The sequence below is a fragment of the Seriola dumerili genome, unplaced genomic scaffold (assembly GCF_002260705.1).
Source record: "Seriola dumerili isolate Sdu_G_001 unplaced genomic scaffold, Sdu_1.0 BDQW01000002.1, whole genome shotgun sequence".
In the NCBI taxonomy this organism is placed as follows: Eukaryota; Metazoa; Chordata; class Actinopteri; order Carangiformes; family Carangidae; genus Seriola; species Seriola dumerili.
In genome coordinates this window covers 6699160-6721298 of record NW_019174257.1, presented here as the reverse complement: position 1 = coordinate 6721298, position 22139 = coordinate 6699160, and the positions used below count along the sequence as shown (strand labels likewise).

General features: G+C 40.6%; 1 protein-coding gene across 3 annotated transcripts in view; it reads left to right on the top strand.

Annotated features, from left to right (window-relative positions):
* pde4c (phosphodiesterase 4C) overlaps positions 1-22129 on the top strand; it is a 48501-nt gene extending 26372 nt beyond the window's left edge. For 2 of the 3 annotated variants that reach the window (XM_022748715.1, XM_022748641.1), the window contains exons 3-15: positions 2370-2406; positions 2986-3059; positions 3136-3185; positions 3633-3745; positions 7264-7357; positions 10458-10630; positions 10724-10822; positions 11751-11915; positions 12141-12240; positions 12766-12920; positions 13783-13905; positions 14985-15167; positions 15962-22129. In XM_022748715.1, coding sequence (XP_022604436.1) covers positions 2370-2406; positions 2986-3059; positions 3136-3185; positions 3633-3745; positions 7264-7357; positions 10458-10630; positions 10724-10822; positions 11751-11915; positions 12141-12240; positions 12766-12920; positions 13783-13905; positions 14985-15167; positions 15962-16546 — 1951 coding nt within the window. In that variant the 3' untranslated portion in view covers positions 16547-22129. Of the gene's footprint in view, positions 1-867; positions 910-2369; positions 2407-2985; positions 3060-3135; positions 3186-3632; positions 3746-7263; positions 7358-10457; positions 10631-10723; positions 10823-11750; positions 11916-12140; positions 12241-12765; positions 12921-13782; positions 13906-14984; positions 15168-15961 lie in introns of all 3 variants that reach the window. The other variant, XM_022748780.1, reaches the window with a different exon arrangement.
* Positions 22130-22139: the final 10 nt, after the last annotated feature.

The following is a 22139-nucleotide window of genomic DNA, read 5'->3' as shown; positions in this document are numbered from 1 at the left end:
TGTCTGTGTTATTTTAACACCAATAAAACAGCCATCTTTATGCTGTGTTTTATATTCTGAGGTGTCTGTGTAGGATTTGGAGAGAAAACTATTGGTTTGCTTCTCAGCACAACAAAAATGGGGACAGTACTGTTCTTCTAGAAGAAATAGCTAAAAAAGTTTCTGATAACAGCAGAAGACAATAATGTACTAATAAATATGTTTTTATAAGGTCATTTGTTTATTTATTGCCGAGTTCAGACTAGGTGCTGGATACCAGGTGATTACTTAATCTCAAATCACCCATCAGTATTGATCCCCCACAGTGAAAGATAATTATCATAATAATTAAATTAATGCATGTTTAAATTATGCTTAAATAATGTTTTAATCCTTTTTTTTCACTTTAGAAACTCGTGAAGTTCTAAATTGAGGTTCTTTTGTTGACAGTAGATTTTGTATTTCATGCCTTCATTTGATCCAGATATACAGTAAACTGTATGCAGCATCGGGTCACCTGGATTATATCACTACTGCTGCTGTAGAGTAACAGTGGGGAAACACTGGAATTTATTGTCTATGTTTTTATGTAAACCCGTCCAAGTTCCTGTTCACACTCTAAAAAGTGCATTTACTGTATGGCTTCTGGCTTTAAAGAGGCTTTTGGTAGCAGAACTCGTGTTCGTCAGCGTCAGCAGCAGAACAATCAAATTTATTTGGGACATTCAACTAAAGCCAAATCTACCATCTAAACTCAGAAGTAGTTTGTCCTCCAGTTTCTGCCTGTTTGTACAGCTAAAGATATCTGTGTGCAGCTAGCAGTCTCTTTGAAGCCAGAGTGTAAATGGGGCCTCGGCCACCAATAGCTGTCCCTCGTTTGTTTTGAAGGGAGGAGGGATTGAAGCATTGGGAAGTCAATTGGCTACCTCGGTGAGACAAAGTGTGACGACTGCTGTGACTTTCTGTCTATCTCTTTGCACTGTGCCATGTTGTCTTGAGTCAAACCCACCACTCCCCACCCTCCCACCCCCTTTTCCTGAACACAACCTTAAGAACATCTTGGCCTCAACTCCAAAAGCAACGCCACTGCAAAGTTTTTCTCAAAGCAGTCCCAGCAAGCATTTGACAGATGGTGATCTGGTATCACATACTGTACATTTGAAGTGAATCCAAAGGAGTACAAACATTTGCCAATTTGATAATAAGGCACAGTAGAAAAAAAATAATAATCACATTAGAATGGCTTTTTGATACTTAGCCCTTGATTTCAACAGTGAAGGACGCTTCAGTCTTGGGTTTTCATTGCAGGCTGAGGCCGTCATATCTAAAGTTATTCAATGTCAAAATGTTTGCTCGACAGTGACGTACAGTCTGACTCGAGTTTGACTCTGTACTGACACTGTACTTTTCACTGGCAGCATGGATTTACCCTGAAGTCCTAATGGTTATGAGGTGCATGTCGTGACTCTCAAGCTTTCAGAGAGAAAATTGGCTTTCCCAGCTCCCAATGCATGGACACTGCTCCTCACCTGCACACGGTTCTACTTCTCTAAATCTTGGAGGCTTTCTGCAAGAGCAGAATTAAATCTGCATTAAGTGATTATTGACTCTTACAGAGACACAGGTCTGACATTGGATTATTAAGTTTTCATGGCTTACCTATTAGCAAATATTTGCCTACTTATACATCATTATACCCTATAACTCATCTCATTAGAGACACGTTTCTAGCCGCTCAGGAATTTTAATATTCACTTCCAACTCTTGAGACAAATCTAGCTGCTAATTGCCACAATACAATTTCACCAGTTACTTTTTTAACAGGTGAACTACACTCAGCTTGTCTTAGCTTGTTTGCTGGAAGCCATTACCAGTGGTTTTACATGGCGAGTCATAAAGCCAGAGAACCAAAACTATGATCATTTTACATCACTTAATGCAGGTTTATTGAGCTTGTTTAAGTTAAACCTCACTGGATAGATGCAGTATTGATAAAAGTTACCTTTCCATTAACCAGTTTAAGGTTTTTTTAATATTTTATTCCTCTTTCCTGACCTCTGGTCTTTTCCACTAGACTTCAGTCTTATTTAAACTTATTTGCAGCAGTGGATCAATGGCTCTGCCCATTAAGGTTTAACTCTATCTGCATCTTTTCTTCCAAGAAATAGTTGCATAACTAAAAAAAAAATTCCTCTCCTCTCTGCCAACTGTAAGAAATCCTCATTAAGATCCTGATGACGACAAACATACTTGTTGTCATTATTTGTGTGTTTGCATTTTGACATTTTGGAATCATGTGTTATTTCCTGAGCCACTCTGTCCCATGTCTGTTCCTTCTCACATGACTTTTTCACTAGATGTTTGTCTGTGTTTGTCTGTGGTTTCTGTAGGCATGGAGAAGACATGATAGTGACTCCATTTGCACAGGTTAGTAGCATTTACACATGTACGTAAACACACAGTGCTGGTTCTACAAGACCAGGCACTTCCAAAATCTACTGACCACTTTTATTAAATCTGTCAGAAAATACAGAACCCTAACCCAGTGATTTACCAGCATTGATTTAATGACGACCTGTTCAGCAGGGGACAAACAAGGGGACATTTAGGTTGAGCACTGGGGCCAATTTGTCAACACAGTATAATAGATATGTTAGAAACACAGCAACACAATAAATGGTTTTTAATATTAATAGATAATGGTAGAATTAAATGGATTAATATGATACAATACTATCCTATACTATACTATATTATATTATATTGTATTACGATTTACAGATTATATATAAACTGCTTATTAAAGTTGTTTGACCTCCGATAATTGATAGTCAACTCGGTTCTCGGGTCCTCAGCAATACACATGCGGTACAATAGCAATACACCCAATTTTGAAGTCAATCGGACGAACAGATGACAGACAGAAACTTCTCGATTTAGTCGTAGGAGTAAAGGAGACATGTCTCCCAGACCTGGTCTTACGTCCAGCGTTTCTTGTCGTTTTAGGTTCTTGCCAGTCTGCGAACAGTGAGAAGTAACTTTGCTGTTCTGACACATCTGCAAGATCGTGTGGGAAACAAGTAAGAGCAAGAAAAACAGAGTGGATGACTAACTGCTTATTTTCTTGTCATTTTACTAACATCTCATCTGTTCCAGGCGGCCGTCAAGCAGCAACCAGCCATCAATGTGTAAGACATCTCTCACAGGTAAGTGTTAACATCACTGTATGATGCGACACTCTGGGATTTTAGACGGGGAGGAAAGTCTTTGTCCTCATTGCCTTTAGATGATATTTAAATTGGGCTTTATTTTAAAACAATGTGCTACAGTTTGTTTGATTATAGTATTCGTCAGTATTATATGGTTTCTGTATGTCCATTCCCGAATGATGCATCATTGTGTTTAAGGGTTTTTTTCAAGAAAGGTTTCCTGTCCTTTATTAAAATTTTCAAAATAAAAACCACTGGGAAACACTTGAAGTTCCAAAAGTGTCCAAATATTACGTAAAGTCTAACTCCCTCACCGATATAATTCTACTTTAAAATCTCTGCCCATTGTCACTCAGTGCACATATGATGAAGTTGTTATGAGTTCAGGTTACGTAAGCTTGTGCTTGCCTGTGACCTGTGTTTGTGTGACCTCTGACCTTTCAGAGGAGCCTTACCAGAAGCTGGCGGTGGAGACACTGGAAGAGCTGGACTGGTGTTTGGACCAGCTGGAGACGCTGCAGACGAGACACTCCGTCAGCGAGATGGCATCCAATAAGGTGAGGACTCATTCAGCTTCATGCTCTAAACCCTCATTTTAAACAGAGATCCCGCTGTATTGCCTTTAAGAAGACCCTTTATTATGTTTGTTTACACTGAACCAAACAAAGCCGGCGTATCGCTGCACCCGTGTGTGATTTTAGAGCCAGCGTTCTGGATTCAGAGATGAGGCATGATGTGTAACACAACAGCATCTGCACTGCACACCTTTTATCTGGCTCTGTGACTACCTCTGCTGCCTGTTACTGCCAGAGCAACAATGCCCCCCACCAATTCCACATCCGTACCTTTTATAGAGAACGGCAAGGTGGAATAAAGGCTGTTGAAAATCAGCTTAAGAAATCTCAACAGGTCAGGGAAGTTGCCTCTTAACATTTCATTACAGATCTTAAGAGCTGTATGTGAAGAATCATTTTTTTTTAACAATCAAAGGTTCCAGTCCATTCAGCTATAATACCTGAAGAGTATCACAACTACTGTAGGTGTTTGAGACCTGATCGTCCTTCATACATTTGGCTTCAAAAAGTATGGGAATATTTTCAGATGGTGCAAGTCACATATACACTAAAGCTACAAAAGCCAAAATTCACAAAGAGTTGGAGAGCTGTAATGTTAATACTGTAAGGTTATTCAGTCAGGAATATCTAAGAAACCAAAGATAAATCTGTGCACAATTCAACTCACATAAACTAACATCAGCTGCAGACACAACAAGCTTTAATATATGAGCAGGTGAGGATGAGATTAAGGAGTAATTTATACTAAAAACAGTTTTACAATCTGTGAGCAGAGCTTGATCTCTTTTCTCATGAATAACTTTGATTCTAGTTTTCACATATAAATCACATGTAGGTCACATGGTTCAGGATGTGATTTTGGAGCTCCTGTCCATGTGGCGCAGATCAGCATTGAAAAATTGAAAGTTTTTGCCACTTATTCCTGATTACACTTCTGAGAAAATATCAAATGTAAATCAGCTGTGAGTGGAAAATAGAATTGATCACCTCCAGCTGCAGTGTGAACATGGCCACGAACGCTCAGGTTCATGAATGGCGTCTCCCTCGGCTGAAAGAGTTAATCAGCATCTCCCCACTTCACTCCCTCCCACTTCTCTTTACCGTCTGGCTTCTACACTCAAACCGCCTCCATCTCCCAGTCAGCCAATCAGATCCCTCTCCTCCACCCAGCCCCTGAAGCCAGACGAATGAGATTGGACAGAGAGGGAGGGGGAGAGCGAGTAGAGCCGGGGAGGGGGTGTGGGGGTTCCTCACAGCCTCTCCCTCCCTGTTTCCCTCTTTATGTTTCTCACTGACAGTGTGTGACAGTATTTGGATGAGCGACTGCAGTCACACCCTTTCTTCCCCCGATGATAGACCACATCCCCAGCCTCACCCTGCCCCACCCCTCCCCTCTGACCCCCATCCTTCCCCTCCCCTCCCCAGCCCCCCCCCCCACCCCCCCACCCCCCTCACCTTCAGGACAGCACATGGGACTGTGGGAACTTCTATTTCCAAGTGGTCCTTTTTTTTTTCTTCATGTTCAAACGGTCCCTCCTGATCGTGGAGCAGAACTGAGTGAGGAGATTACAGCCCCGTCTCTAAGCCAGCAAACTTGTCAGCTTGTCTTTTTGGATTCTCTGACATCAACATGCGGGGACTGACATGCCTGCGTCGGCGCTCTTGGTTTGTCTGTGCCAGAGACTCAGACAGGTGAGCGTCATGGAGCACTGCCGGCTCGCCTTGTTTACATTGGGATCTATTGATCAGCGGCGCAGGCTTTGCAGGGGGCTGAATGCCGAGTGAGCCCGCCTGTCGGATCTGAGTCAGGACTGGGTCTACAAACAGAATGTTGAATGCTGAAAATGTGTGTGTGTCTATGCACGTATGAGTGTGTGTGTGTGTGTGTGTGTGTGTGTGTGTGTGTGTGTGTGTGTATGAGTATGAGAAACAGCGATAAAGGAGCAGCTGTCATGATTTTCTAATGTAAAACAGATTCTTAAAAGCTTCGGCTCTGTTTGTAGAAGCAGGACTATGCTGCATGTCATTTGTAAACATATTTGCGTGTGTTTGTATGTGTGTTAAGAGGAGGGAAGAAAGCCAGAGGAAAAACATGATATAGTGAGCAGTTGTGTTTAGGAGCCACAGGAGCAGTAAACCACATGATTAACAAACAGTTTTTGCTTATAGCTACAGGATCATGTTTCCTAGTAGATACCTAGTCAGTATTTATGTGTCTGTCCGTGTGTGTGTGTGTGTGTGTGTGTGTGTGTGTGTGTGTGTCTGTGTGTGTGTGTGTGTGTGTGTGTGTGGAACCACTGCAGCATCACTCTCTCTCACCCAGATCCCCTCCCTCCTCCCTCAGCCACCACGTGCCAGAGCTGTTACATAATCGGCGTCGTAGCTACCGCTGCGTTAAAACTCGGGGGAAACACTGAACACTCTTGTTTTTAAAAAAAAAAAAAAGTTTTTTTGTCAGGAATGATATGCTGGTGTTTTTAGCTGCAACACTGGTAATTTCCTTTAAACAACAGTTGTTAGATATTAGAGCTTTTCTTATTTGTATTTTAGAAAACATAACAAGTAAGCATAAAGAAGTAAATAAATCAGCATGTTTCACTTTGAACGCATTTCGGATTAGGTAAATGTGAATTGTTGGATATATAGACAGAAATAGATGTGCTGTTACTTGAGATGATTGCAAATCTGTGAGCTCTCGGTCCCAAACCGCAGCAAAAATGATGGAGCATCTTGTGCTGTGTTTATAAAGTTGTGTCTTTGTCCATGTAAAAAAAAATCCTTAAACCAAATAAGAATGGAAATTCATTGTTTACTTAATTGGTGTAAGATGAGTTAGGTGCAGCCTGATGCATTTTTAACAATGTACAGTAAAAACAGTGTATTTATTGTTTCCACCCATGTCTGAACATCCTCCTGTTTCCTGGGGTATACACATTGAGATTTGATTTATGCGAACTGTTTGATATTGCTAATCCTGCTCTTGTCTTTCATATTGTCATTTACATATACCCATTTTATATGTACATCATACTTGAATAAAACGTGAATTAAAATGAAAAGTAATGAAATTAAGATAGGACATACAAAAGCAAAGTGTTGTTAGTTATAACATGGAAGTCAAAGACAAATGCACATAGAGGTGAGTGTTAGCTCACAGCTGATTTCCACCCACTGAAGAAAGGTAGTAGAAAGAGTATGAATGAATGGTTCCTCCTCCTCCAAAGAGGAAGAGGTAAAGGAAGCAGATGGTTATTATGAGAAATGTGCTCTTATAGTAGTTTGCAGAACCACAAATGCACATTGTCTCCACAGCGATCTCATGTGTTTTCGGTCATATGAAGGTATCACTGCTCATTTCTCTGCTATATATATGTCAAAAAATGCTACACATTCACTGTGTCACTACGTTTGTACACTGTGTGTTTATCTACAGTCTATAAGGACTAACCGCATCTTCCTTTGTATTCATTTATTTATTTTATTTTTTTGTGTCCATACAGTTTAAGAGGATGCTGAATCGTGAACTGACGCAGCTGTCAGAGACAAGCCGCTCAGGGAACCAGGTGTCAGAGTTCATTGCCAGCACCTTCTTAGGTGAGTGTTTAACACCTGATATGAACATGAATTGATAAGGGCTGCTGCTTCCTGATAGCCTCAGCATTAATATTGAGAACAAAAACCAGTGTTTTGATGGAAACAGACACTCAGTTGCCAGTTTATTAGGGAACACTTAATGCAGTTTAGCACAACAGCCCTGCAGTAAATCCTCCCTTCATGAGGGTTATAATGTTCAGTTTCTGTTTACATGCTTTCAAAGTGTTGATTCAACTTCATGGTAATTTTAGTGGCTTGTTGTGCAGTTGAACTCAAATATTTCTAGTATTCAGTTGACTGTCATTGATATAAATGGGATAGACAACAAGATCTGTTTAAAAAGGACCTTGTGTAAATTATATTTTGTGCTATCTCAGACCTGTCAGTCAGCTTTGTGTCTGTGGTGCTGCCCAGCTCTTCTAATGTGAAGAATCTTATTTGCATAATTGCAAAGAGCATTTTTTTTTAGAGAGGGCAGGAAACAGCAGAGCAGAGAAGGAAAAAGGGGCTTTTAAAAGTAAATCAAGATGGAGAGAAAGACAAAAAAAAAGGACAGAAGGATTCAAGGAATAATAAAGAAAGAGCTTTTTGAAAAGAGGGGAAGGAGAAGAAGATACAGAACACAAAAAGGTTATTTTTGAGAAAAAGAAAGTGAAAGATAGGGATTTCTAAGAAACATGCAGAGGAGATTTTTTTTTAATATTTTAAAGTCACAGAAAGAGAAAAGGAATTGTGAAGGGAAGGAAGGATGGAAGGGAGAAAATATGAAGAGCATGTGTTTCTAAAAGAGAGGAAGGAGGAGAGGACTGTCTGTTAATAGGGACAGATGGAGAGGGTGAGGATTTGTCCTTCCCTAAAAGAGAAGGAGGTGCGGCGACAGACAGCATTCCCGGACACATTGTGTGGCGTTGTCGTAGCAACAGGGTGCAATATTATAAGACGGCGTGTTGCATCAATAGGAGGCTTAGTCTTCAACAGCCCTGCCGGCAGGATGGAGGTCCAGCCGGATGACGATGGAGCTGTCAGTCAGATGCCATTCTGATATGAGTGCCTCGGCATCAAGCCCGGCTGCGTTCGGAAATGAACACCATGGTTTTGGGTGTGAGGAAGAGGAGGCACTGTGAGAGAGGTGAGAGAGGCCAGACAGCGCCTCGTGTGACGCTGCCACTCAGGTCGCTCTGCATCCTTACGGTGGCAGGTGTTTGTATGTGGCCTCAGATGTGGATACTGTTTGAGGAATTATTCCTACTGTGCTAATAAATATACGTGGATGGAAAATACTGAGGAGGATATGTGGACGCGGGGTAAAGCAGGCTGTCTGTGATGCCAAAATGGGATTATCATTTTCTTGGTTTGCACAAAAACAGATGAGTCATTTTCAATACAACTGTGTCTGCTGGGACAGCACCTTTGTGCCAACAACTCCTGTGGAGATTATGTCGATACTGTTGGTGGAAATGGATTACACGCTCCACTGTGGGTTTAAAACATCTCCAACCTATAAACGTTTTCAAACCTACATTTGGAATAACATGACATGTGCTTCGTCAGCAAGCTCTTGAGAAACCAACAGGTTTTACCCATCATCCTTAGCTTTCTACTGCTGGTATTCTGCACCCTCTGCCATTTAGCAGTTGATATACATTTATATACAACCAGTGCTCTGACAATAGAACTATATGCTACAGTTACTGCGTAATTATACCTTTATACATTCCTGTTTGTCAGTGACCTCCCAACCATATACAGTATGTGTATATATATATATATATATACAGTATGTACTTTAAAGGCCTACATATAAGCACATTGCTTTTGTAATTCTATTTTTACTTGGCAATTCGATTTTACATACTTTATACGAAACCTCCAAAACAAACAACTCTCTAATGTATTGTTTAAACATTTATTTGCATTTAAAATTTTGTGATCTACAGGAGCACTGCAAAATCCAGTTGGTAACTCGGTCATTAACACAGATCATGACTGTGTTATGCTGAAAAAAAAGTACAAATGCACGGCCGATGCATGTTTCTGTGTGATATTTGAAGATGTATATGGGAGACCAGTTCTATTTAGTACTGTAAAAAGAGAACAGAGAATGTTTTTAAGCTTATTTTATTACCAGTCCAGCTCTTCACTGACAGCTTGTAGTTTTATCACACCTGCCTCCTTAATGTTGTCGGTACTTAGAAGAAGACGGGTTTCATGTTATAAGGCACTTCATGACATATGTGAAGTAATGCACGTTCGCTAGTACTAGTTATAGGTGTTATAGGATATTTATTTAAGTTGTATATGTATATGCTAGTAGCAGTTGTAGTGACAGCGGTATTTACAGTTGAGGAGCATAGTTAAGTCTAGTTCTGTAGTGGCAGTATTAACTGCTGTAACCACTGAAATGGGAGCAATGATTTTACACATCAAATTCTGTTTGCAGGTCTTGAGAATTACTGCTGCATACTGTATATGTAAAAGTTGGATGTTTTGGCTTCCGGATGCAGCTGTGCAAAATCTGTTAAATTGCCTCAAGTGATGTCACTTGAGTCAGTGTTACAATATGAGAAACAGAAAATGAAAAAAATCTGCGGTGTGGAGTTAGAAAGATGTTTGAAAGACTGTCAGTGGTGGAGTTGCATTGTGGGTAATTTAAGCAAGGAATGTGGGGAATAGAATGAATGATATCAGTGGTGCATCAATTTTGATTTGTTTTAACTATCTGTCACTGGTAGTTCAGGCTGCTGTAGTTTAGCAGCAGCAGTATTAATGAAGTATCAGTAGTAGCAGCAGTAGTGTTCATTATTTGTATTAGCTGGTGTTAGTATGTCAGGTAATTTGTACAAATTATTGGTTGCCACCAGCCCAGGTGCATATAAGCAACAGTCAGATCCACAGCATGAGTGCATGGAAATGGGCATGTTTCCTAAACAAAGTAAAAATTTTGGTCAATTTAAGATCAGATATTACAGTAGCATCTCAACAAGCACTCTTGGGTTTGTTTTATTTCTGTAAGAGTAACACGACTACAACTACAGACGTAATGAACTACATGAATCTGGCTTTAACAGTATATGTTGATGTCTGTGTGTTCATGTTGCAGAGAAACAACATGACGTGGAGATCCTCGCTCCACCTCCTAAGGAGAAGGAGAAGAAGAAGAGGCCGATGTCACAGATCAGCGGTGTGAAAAAGGTCACACAGAGCCCCAGTTTAGCACCCGCCTGTATCCCTCGCTTCGGAGTCAGCACGCCGCACGAGAGTCTGCTGGCCAAGGTGGGTTCAGACACACACACACACTCAGACACAGACAGACAGAAACATACCAACTCAACAATATGTATCATATCTCCTGTTTTACTTCTTCAGGAGATCGAGGACATTAATCGTTGGGGTCTGGATATTTTCAAGATAGCAGAATTTTCCGGGAACCGCCCTCTGACGGTGATCATGTACACCGTCTTCCAGGTAGGATCTCTTTTAAAAGTTATAAAAGTTGTTCAAATGCGGATAAATGAAGTTCATTTTTAAGGTACTAGGTTCATTTTTATCATCAATAAATCATTAAGTGGCTATAACCAACATCTTATACTGACAATGTATCAAATGACAATGTGAAAACAATGGCTGCTCATTGTGATAAAACTACAGAGAATTATGAATGATATCTGCAGCTTCCATTGGCTTTACAGAGCTTTACAGTGAGTTTAGGCTCAATGTTTAGCTGCCTGGTCTGTAAGTGTAGTTTTAGTTCACTCTCACTGCTCCCATGATATTGTTTTTCGGCTGCGGCAGGCAGCTGTTTACCCACTGAACACTGCCTGCTCAGCACCAAGAGTTAGACAGACACAGTTAGTGAGTAGCTGAACATAGTGGAGCATTTAGCAGCTAAAGAACCAGATATTTCCCTCAGGAGTTGATGGAGACCAAAAACAGAGCTAAAAGAGAGTCAATATTAAACTTACCTTACCAGATGGACACAAACATGACTCCAAATGAATGATAATGTTGCTCTGTAACAGCTAGATGTTCAGCACCATCAACTTGATGGTGATGATATGTCACTGTTGTGTTCACAACTTGTTTCTGCTGCCCCCAGGTGGTTATTGTAGGTTTAAGACATCATGTAAAGATTTGTAGGGATAAATGGAGTAAAGACGTTATTGTCACCATGACTACGGTACATTTTATGGTGTGATGCACCAAGTTGGATTTGGGGAGAAATCTGCTGGTTGCCAAATTGAACAAACTGCTACAAGAAAACTTCTGGCAACTTGCCTGGTCATTAGAATCAACTGAAGCCGCCCATGTCACAGTAAAAGAGAATCATTTCTAATAATAGTCATTTGATGCTGATGTGACTCTGGTTCTTTACTGATCCTCTTCACCCTGCCAGGAGAGAGACCTTTTGAAAACCTTTAAGATCCCAATTGACACCTTCATCACCTTCATGATGACCTTGGAGGACCACTACCATGCTGACGTAGCTTATCACAACAACATCCATGCAGCTGACGTGGTGCAGTCCACCCATGTCCTCCTGTCCACCCCCGCTTTAGAGGTGAGCTGAGAAAGCTTCTGGTTACTTTTATATGGATCTAGTTGGATGTAGTTATTAATCACAACAAGCTCCAGGGCTCTGGCTCTGCATCAGACCTCTGAATCCTGACTTTTGCCCTCCTAGTTGACACTTTCGTTGTTTCTTGTTCAAAATAAGTAATAGCTATGATATCATATCATCGTATTGTTTTGAATTAATGTGTTGTCTGTCCCTTGTCCAACCCAGGCGGTGTTCACAGACCTGGAGATCATGGCCGCCCTGTTCGCTAGTGCCATCCATGACGTCGACCACCCAGGAGTCACCAACCAGTTCCTAATAAACACCAGTAGGTTCCACATCTGTCTCTGTCCACATCTGCCTTAACAGGCCAGATCAAACAAGAATCACATTAAAAAAGATTGGAAACACTGTCAAAAAAATCTCAAACACTTGAAAAATGTATTTTAGGATTAAAGCAGTATTTTGAATACTGTAAAATATATTTTTTTAATAACTCTTTGATTATGTCATAATATTTTGAGAGACTTAAATACATATGGATAATTTAACAAACTGGAACAGTTTCTTAAACACTGTGCAACACCTTTTTGTAAAACTTTCAGACCCTTTAAAATACCATAAAACAGTTTGATTTGCATTGTCTTTAGTAATTAGTAATCATTAGTAATCGTGTGATTTGCTGACATGGTAGCAATAATGTATGTAGGTCTGTTTTTACTTCACGTTTTGCACAATGTAGCAAAGGAGCTAATTTAGTCAGGGGATACCAAGAGCACTGAATCAGAATGCTAACTTAACTACAGTTATGTTTGAGGTGTCCTTTTACACGTCTCAACCTACATCTCTGCAGGTTCGGAGTTGGCGTTGATGTACAACGACGCCTCCGTGCTGGAGAACCACCACCTCGCCGTGGGCTTCAAACTCCTCCAAGAAGACAACTGCGACATCTTCCAGAACCTCAGCAAGAAGCTGAGAGACTCCCTCCGCAAGATGGTGATCGACATGGTGAGACTGCTGCAGTTTTTACACCACACATTGATTTTCCTTTCCAGTCATACTGTGGCTGAACTGTCGCTTTACAGTATCATTTTTATGGTATTCGATTTAGTCTGTGGTTCAGTAAAAGTTGTGGACGGTAAAAGAATGCTGAACCAGCAGCTTTACGTATCTGGTAACATGCTTCTTTGAAAAGGCTGCTGGGAAAACATCATCATGCAGATGTTGCATGAAAACACTGACAGACTGATGGTCAGTTATGGCTTCCTTTTTTCATCTGCAGCTGGGTGGAACAAATAAAATTGGGGAGTGAAAAAGGAGTCGGAAAAGAGGCAGCACACAGAAAAGCAACAGAAAAGGAGAAAATACAGCAGTAATGAGAACATATATGGTATTAGTATATACAGTAATTCCCAATTCCATGAGTTTGGGTCAAGAACTTCTATCCTGAGAGTTAAAATGGAAAACCTGCGGATAGTGACCTTGTGCCATACGAACAAGTAGTGACATAATAACTACTGAATCGGACTGAGGTCCAGCACAGGTGTAGTTCTGGAGTGCTCTTTGCTTTGCTACAATCAGACTTAGTAACCCAAACACTGCAATGTTGGATAAATCTACAGACGTGCAAGGACAAATAAACAAACTGTCACTCATCTCGCACATTTTCAAAGAAACACTTCAAGACATACAGTGTATCATTTCATATACACGCTTCCTTCATTCGTTATTAAAAAGCATTAGAAGCCTTTAGACCTTATAGATATAGGGAGGAAGAACTCCACAGACGGCATGAAGAGATGTCTTCTTGTTGAAACAAGGAACTGAAGTTGTGTCGTGTCTCTGTCTGCGTTGTTGTCGTCCTCTTCAGGTGCTGGCCACTGATATGTCCAAACACATGAACTTCTTGGCGGACATGAAGACAATGGTGGAAACCAAGAAGGTGACGAGTCTGGGAGTCCTGCTGCTCGACAACTACTCCGACCGCATTCAGGTGAGAGCTCCCCCGGCTGACAATGAACACAGGAACACACAGTAATTAATGGTGTCATTATTCACACACAGAAATCAGTACATCATGACGGCTCATACGTGGATAGTGCATTGTTTGAACAGAGACTTTACATCACTGTGTAATTTCAAATCCTACATTCATCTGCAACAAAAACATCAGTCAGCACTGAATGAAAAGCAGCAGCACGTTTCCACACTAACCTTCATGTTTCCTTCATACACAACAAACTGAACAGCTGCTTGTGTGACAGTGCTGCTGCCTGCTGGACACGCAGCGGCCACTGCATCTGTACAGAGCTGAAGTGTTGTACAATGTGTTATTGTTTTGGAACTGGCAGAAAGATGACAGGGTTAGAGAAAATTATAATTGGTGAATACCATCAAACTACTATCATGAAATGATCAGGGTCTTATTTATCCTCTCAGCTTAGAGCATCAGTTTATGCAAAAGGTGTTTATAGTATTTGGTAACACTTTATTTTACACGTCAGATAATTCCAGTTTATTTCCAAATGATCTCCTGAGAAGTTTCTTGGAAAAAACCATAACATTTAGTTTTAATTACAGATAAAATAGAGAGTGGTCATTTGGTACACTTTCAACTATCTAAATGCTAAGGTCACAACCTTGAGACTTTAAGTCAGAGGATAGCAGGTGAGCTACATGTGTAAAATATGAAATGTGTCTACAACCAAACAAACAAACAAACAATTGAGCATAAATGAAGAATAAAGTTTTTAATAATAGATTAATGGGTAATAATTATTTATTGGCATTTAAATGCAACTTTGGCTCCTGTAATTAGTATCAAACTACATGATTCTTTCCAGGAAACTTTAAAATAAAGCCAAAACATGGTTAAATATGTAAAATTTCCTTGCACAAAACTGCTCCATATGACATTTCCAGTGTGTTTGAAATAAACAGACCTGGCTGAACTTCTTTATATAGGAACTCCTCACAGTCCCACCCTCACCATTAGTTTGATCTGAAGCCCCTGCACTGAGCATGTCCCTAAAAGAATCACCAGCAGAGTCTTACTGAGCATGTCTACTCCAGGTACTGCAGAACATGGTCCACTGCGCCGACCTGAGCAACCCGACCAAACCGCTGGAGCTGTACCGGCAGTGGACTGACCGCATCATGGTGGAGTTCTTCACCCAGGGAGACCGAGAGCGGGACAAAGGCATGGAGATCAGTCCCATGTGTGACAAACACAATGCCTCCATAGAGAAGAGTCAGGTAACGCCCACTGACACATAGAGATGTGGAGGAAGTAGAAATACGAGATAGAAAAAGAAAAAACTAGAAAAAAAAAATATATATAATTTTAAAATGACAGCTAAGTTTTGTGTTTTTTAACATCGAGCTGGACATATTATTTATTCCCTCACTTATTAACAGTTGACCAAACCAGCTGTATGCACCATATCAGCATTGGTTGTTGTTTGCACAAATACTGTGTTGCAATTTGATATATCAAGCATTTTGTAATTACTACTGGCAGAACATGTTAGCATAAAGGGTTTGTTTCTTTTACACATCTGTACAGCAAACATGTTAAATGATTTTTCCAAATGTGATGTAAAACACTTTCATATGTAGTTTTGTTTAAAATCAAATGTTGTTTGTTGTTTGTTCTTTACATCTGTCACACTGTGACGCTTAACATTGAAATCACTTCCTGAGCTCATTAGCAGAGCGTAAAACATGGCTGTATACAAGGAGTTTTGGTCTGGTGGGATGGTATCCTTGTTTGTTTTGTTTTTGCATGTGTGGGTCAGTCCTCTGGACTGGATTTAAGAACCAAACTTGGTAGCTGACTAAAAACAGTTTCTATTGCACTGACACATTTTGTGCTCGTCATAGAATAATGGTAAAATGATCATATTTACACCCATTTTCCTTCAGTCAAGTCAATGTAACCCAGAGTGTCTTCAACAAAGCAATTTTTCTATATTCATTCTATACTTCTCTATATTTCATCCTGTCAGATTTGTCTGTTCATTATTGTCATTATTAATTTTTATGACCAGGTGGGGTTCATCGACTACATTGTCCACCCTCTGTGGGAGACCTGGGCGGACTTGGTGCACCCTGACGCTCAGGACATCCTGGACACTCTGGAGGACAACAGGGAGTGGTACCAGAGCATGATCCCCCGCAGCCCGTCGCCCTCCAGCCCCGAGGAGCACCACGCCGAGGTGGGGCCAGGAGGAGGAGCTGTGGGAGCAGGAGGATCTGTCCCCTCAGGAGGGGGAGGGGGAGGAGGAGGAGGAGGAGGTGGAGGGGACAAGTTCCAGTTTGAACTCACGCTGGAGGAAGAGGAGGAGGATGAGGAGGAGTTGGAGTCTGACCTGGAGAGCCCCTTAGAGGAGGAGTCCCAATCAGGCGGGGAGAGGCACCGGGACTCCTCCTCCCCTTCCCTGTCTCCGGACCCCCGCAGCAGGTACCGCCCCCCCTCGCCTCACCCGTCTCGGACCCTGAGTCTGGCTGCCATGTCGGTGCGGAGCCCCCTTCCCCACAGGACGCTGGCCTCCCCGAAACGGGAGGGCACCGACAGGGACAGAGAACTGAGCCAGGAGGGCGACGGGGTGGCCTGCCTGCGTATGGGCACGTAACAACCAGCACAACCTGCCCCGCCTGAGAGACACGAGCGCTAGGTGTAGGGAGAGGGAGGCAGGGCAGGCCTCTACCAATAAAGTCTGTAAAATCACCACAGTCCCTTTACACTGGAGACACCCTCTCTGGAGAACAGAGCGACGTTCCCCCTCTGTTTTATCTTATTTTTTCAGCAAAGAAGAATCGTTTTAGCCTCTCTTTGGGTGCCTGATAAGCCTTTGTGTCCCATCCTGCTTTGTTGTAGTTTCAGTTTAGAGTGTCCCAGACAAAGACTGCTGCAATTTAACTGGGAAGAAGAGCGGAGCAGAGGCGTGATACTCTAACAAGTACATAAGGTAAAGGAAATGTCTTCCTCTAAAATAACTGTCTGTGACATTCGGACAAGAGCAGCGATTGAGGATCGCGGTGGTTCGACAGGGTCTCGGAAATGATTTTGCACCATAGTTTCAGTTTAATGTATGAAATGATTGAGTCAGTTTGGAATAAGTGAGTATGATTTCTTTGTTTGAGAATGATGTGAGCGATGAATCATTTTACCAAATACAGGATCTAGGTGAGCAGTGAGAAAATCGATGGACCTAAACCTCAGGGTATGAAGAGAAACTAAAAATCTAATGTAGCACAGATGTAGTGGGTACCCCTGACCTGACCCCTGACCCCAAACTGTCTTTTCTGTTTGATTTACCTCCAAACTAGAGACTTTATTTAACCTGTGTGTCTCTACATTTTAATTAAAACCCTTTAATAGAAAATTTGGAAACTGAAGCAATCAAATAATAAATATTTAAACCAGCTTGTAGCACCAGAGATTAAACACTGAAAAAGACTGTGCCCCGGTCTCACCAGTTGGAAATACAAAAGACACCACCTGTATGATTTGTTTAAGCTTTATTTTTATACCTGAGATGATTTTAAATGGTGTCATTGTTTTAGGGTTTGATTTTCAGACAGTTCTTTGTTGTACATTTGCTGGTCTTGTCTGTGTTTATGTGCTTGAAAAGCATTTTTTATCAGGGTGCCTCTGGTCCGCAGTAGCACTTTACCGTCTCTGCTGTTCAGCTCTTCTATTCAGTCACACAAAGGGCTTCACCCACCGTAGGCCTACCGATCACACAAACACAGCACAGGACATCTGATGCCAGGTACCAATAGGCAGGGCGGGAAAGTAACTGGACTAATGTCTCAACAGGGGATTTGACCGGCTCAGAGAACACCAAAACTCACGCCCTTCTGGTGGTCGGCTAACACTGGAATTATAAGACTCCAGCTGCGTTTTGAGGCACTTCAGCTACAGAGATTTAGATTCTCTAAGACTGCAGCATTTGCACCTGACTGTCATTTATAACTACAGGTGCGATAAGCTCAGTCAACTTTAAAACTAATTCTTCCTCTCTTAGGCAAGTGAAAACCCTGTGCCTCCTGTAATCCTGCATCCTGAGATCACAGCAGCCTTTCTAAATTTACAAAATCTTTTTCAGAGTCTTGATTTTAAAAGGCTTCTGTGTTGGTTGATTTGGTCCCGTTGTTTGCTGTTTGGCCTCGTCTACAAATTAATATTTTGTGGGCAAAATTTTTCAATCTACAGACTGGAACTCAGAGACTTTTAGCAGCCGTGTTAAGTCTGTTTGAATTAATTGTGAATACCATGAATGTTCCATTTCAGTCTTTAAAGTAAAGCTACTAGTAATTAACATTTTCACTCTCTGACATTTCAAATGTCAAACATCAGCCACATGTCAAGGCTTGTCTGTTATTCTGCAATTCAGTATTGCACTTTGATGAAGTTGGGGGACTGATAATACTAATAGTGGATCCTACATTTACCATAATGCAACTCAGTAGTGTCTCAGACCCTCCCTGCCTAGTAAATGCCCAGATTTTTTTAAAATCTGTCCCCCACAGGGTTTCTATCATTAATAAGAAAATTAATTAAACAACATCACTATGACATCATCAGGGTTTTTTTTTTTTTTTTCAAATGTTAGAAAGCTCCCCGTCCCATTAGACATTATACAGCTGTTTTCACAGGCTGTACTCAATATAAACTGACCTCCATGTATAAAATAAGTAAAGTGCCCCTTTAAATAAACTGCCCTCCTTTTTTTACTCAAACCAGTAAGGGTCTTATAATCCCAAAATCATTGTGGTGTTACTTTCTCACCCTGCCGACAGGGACTGCTGTACAGATTACGAGGAGCACAGTTTCAGTCGTGAATGGCCTGTAGTTCAAACTAAACCGATTGTGTTCCATCAGGTTATCAGTCTTATTTGGTCGTTAGTGTTCGACTGGGATAACTGTGTGCCATAAGTGTTGAAAACACACAAACACCTGCCAGCCTACGATGCTGTACATTTTTACTCTAGAGATTTTAACCTGATGATTGTATCAAAGTCATTGACTTTATAGTGTTAGTTTTTACGAATGATAGATGTCAACAGTATTTAATGCAGACAATTTAATAGATTTTGTGCAACTTAGGATCAGTCTGTTCAGCCCTTTCCTAATCAGATAGCTGACACTTGAGAATGTGTGTAGTTTCAGGAGTTTTCATGACTCTTTCTGTACCAAGTATACGTTCAGTCTAGAGCAGCGTTTGTGGCCGTCATTGAGGTAGAAAGACCAGGAAGTAAACAAGCACTACACCGGATATGATGCACTTCCTGGTCAGGCAGTAGTAGAAAACACTAGTCTAACAGTATTTCATTAAGTCAGCTAGTAAGCTTTATTGATCAGCCTTACATGTGATAGGAGAGGTTGGAACCTGGTGTTAAAAGACCATTTTGCTGTTTTTAACATGCCGAGCCTCAGAACGTGGTTTGACTCACTGTTCTCTCTTGAGATGTTTCAAAGGTTCCTTCACAAAAACTGTAAAAATAAGAAAGCATCTTATTGCCAGGCCTTAGAGTTGGTCATACGGAATCAGAACACATTTATAAAACTTTGCATTTCTAAAATGACAAGAGTTCACTGTTGGTTTTAGCTTAACAACAGCCGGGAATCATGATAAAACATGAAAATTCACCAAACTCGAGCCAAAAGAGTTTTTTTCATGACAGCACCGATATTCTGCTTCTGTCCTTTTACACACATTTATTCCGTCATTTCAGAGAATAAATATTATTTGCGATCAAAGCAGTCACATGATAATCGGAGAAATTCAGCTATGTAAATCGTGTTTAGTTTTCCGTGTGTTCTGACTCCATACTTTATTTAGCAACAATTAACCATAGATGCCTTCATGTGATGAAAATGCCATGTTAGCCTCAGCAGCCACAGAGCATTTCTTTTGGTTATTCACAGACTTTACCTCTAGCGCCATCAACAGGACAACACATTTATACTTGCACACAAGAAACGTCATGATCTAGCGGGCATGTTGCCATGAAAGGTGCTGAACGCTTTGTGGTCTTTTCTTTAGCATCACCCTGACAATAAACCTTACTTCTTTTATTTTTTATTTTACCTGCACTGGTAAAGCTCTAAAAATAGCACAGTTGTCTGTTTTGTATTTTACATAAAGCACCTGCATATTGTATTGTGTGATAAACACTGCAGTCTAGTGGGGTTTTGAACTTTTACTCTGTCTAAAAAAATTGCCCTGTGGTGCTCTAACCATAACTTTACCATCAAGATTCCTGTTTCTTTTTTAGGCCACCAAACAGAGACACCAAATGTCTCTAAACATTTCACTATGTCTGCAGTGTAAACTTCTAGTCCACCCATAATCACCGGAGCTGAGCCAATAATTCAGACTTCTTAACACTGGTTAAACAGCTTTCTGTTTTTACAGAGAGAAAACACATTTCCTCAAGTTAGGTAAAAGTTTGATAACATGTTGATGTTTAAGAAGATGGAAAAGAGCTCAAACACCAAGCACCAGCTCAAAAACAAGTTTGACATTAAACCTTTGAAAATATGTGTATTACGTTACAGTCTATTTGAACCATCTGCTTTATTTTTCAGAAAGTAATTTCATTATATGATTTATGTTTGAAAAAAAAGTAAATCTAAATGTAAAAATCTTGTACATTTTTATCTAAACAAAAATCTGGGCTTCCCACTATGTGACAGATATTACAAAGCAGTGATGTAGTCTGTTGTTAACACCATTTGTTAACTCCTCTGGAGCACAGGGAGTGATGCGTTTACTTATCCAGTTTGTATGGAATAAACTAAAGCACAAGCAGTGAAAGCCACTGCGACTGATCAGAAAAGCAACATACAACACAAAGACGAGGACAAATTAATCACTTAATGCTCCTAATAATAAAGCCTTTATTTAAAACTCAAAAAGTATTGAGGCCAAAGGCCTTACAATGATGTCAAGTAGATACAAAATAATAAAAATACAATCAATTAAAACAAACAAACACAATTAATAAATAATAACAAAATCAATTGAAACAGGTACAGACAGAAGTTAAAAGGTTATTGATTAATGACTTTAAATGATGAGGTACCACATTTATTTTAAAGTGACTTCCAGGTGGAGAGCTCAAAGAAGCCAAAAGCAGTTCTTCCAAGCTCAGTGTGAACTCGAGGGACATGGAGCTTAAGCCAGTCATTAGTCCTGGTGTAATGTGGTCCAGTGGACCAACCTAAGATGGGAGTAATATATGAAGGCAGCTTTCCAATAAAGACCTTGCATATAAACAAATGTATATGCAAAAGTGAGAGAGGACCACCCAATCTTTTTGTACAGGATGCACTGATGAATGTTATAACCAGTCATCACCAGTAATGAACCTGAGAGCAGAGTGGTAGACAGCATCAAGGGGCTGTAGAGCTGTAGCCGAAGCATGCCTATACAAGATGTCACCAGAATTTAAAACTGATAAAAAAAAAAGAATAAAAAAAAAAAAAGGAGGAGAGTGGGGTTCTGCAGTGCAATGGGAAACGGGATTTGTTCCCAAAGATAAAGCCAATCTTTTGCCTTAATTTACTCACCAAATTTGATAGATAACTTATCAATTTTGAAGCACTTCCGTTTGATATGAACAGAACACATGAATCTTTTTAGGAAAAATACGTCTCATGTACAAGTTGAGCATGGCATTTCCATCATGTGGGATGTTTGAAACATTGAACATCTTTTTCCGACGCCCTTACAGTTTTACGTCATCTGAATGTGGAGTGTGTAGCTCAGTGATCTGAGGTGTTTCATTGGCATGTTAAATTCAGCACTGTGACTCTACAGGAAGACATCAGTGCCATACAGTGTTAAATGTGTTGACGAGCAGCCGAGTCTCTGCTCTCGCTCTGTTATTGTGTTGCGCCGATACTGCCACCATTAATGTTCATGCCGTCTCGTTTCCTCAGCCTGTGTCGTGCAAACTTCTATAAAGATATTTATTCTTCAAAACGTTTCTGTCGAGACAAAGTACTGTAACATAGGACATTTGATTTTATGTTCTGGAGCCTAAAAATCAAGTATACTTTACAAGTATGTATACATCTGCCACTCCAATGTTTTTGTCAAAGAAAAATATATTTTTGTTTCTCATTTTAAGCCAAAAGAGTCTCGGGAGTTCAGGGTGTTTTAAGTGGAAAATGCCAATAAATTATATGGAAATTTATATCAGACTGGCTGT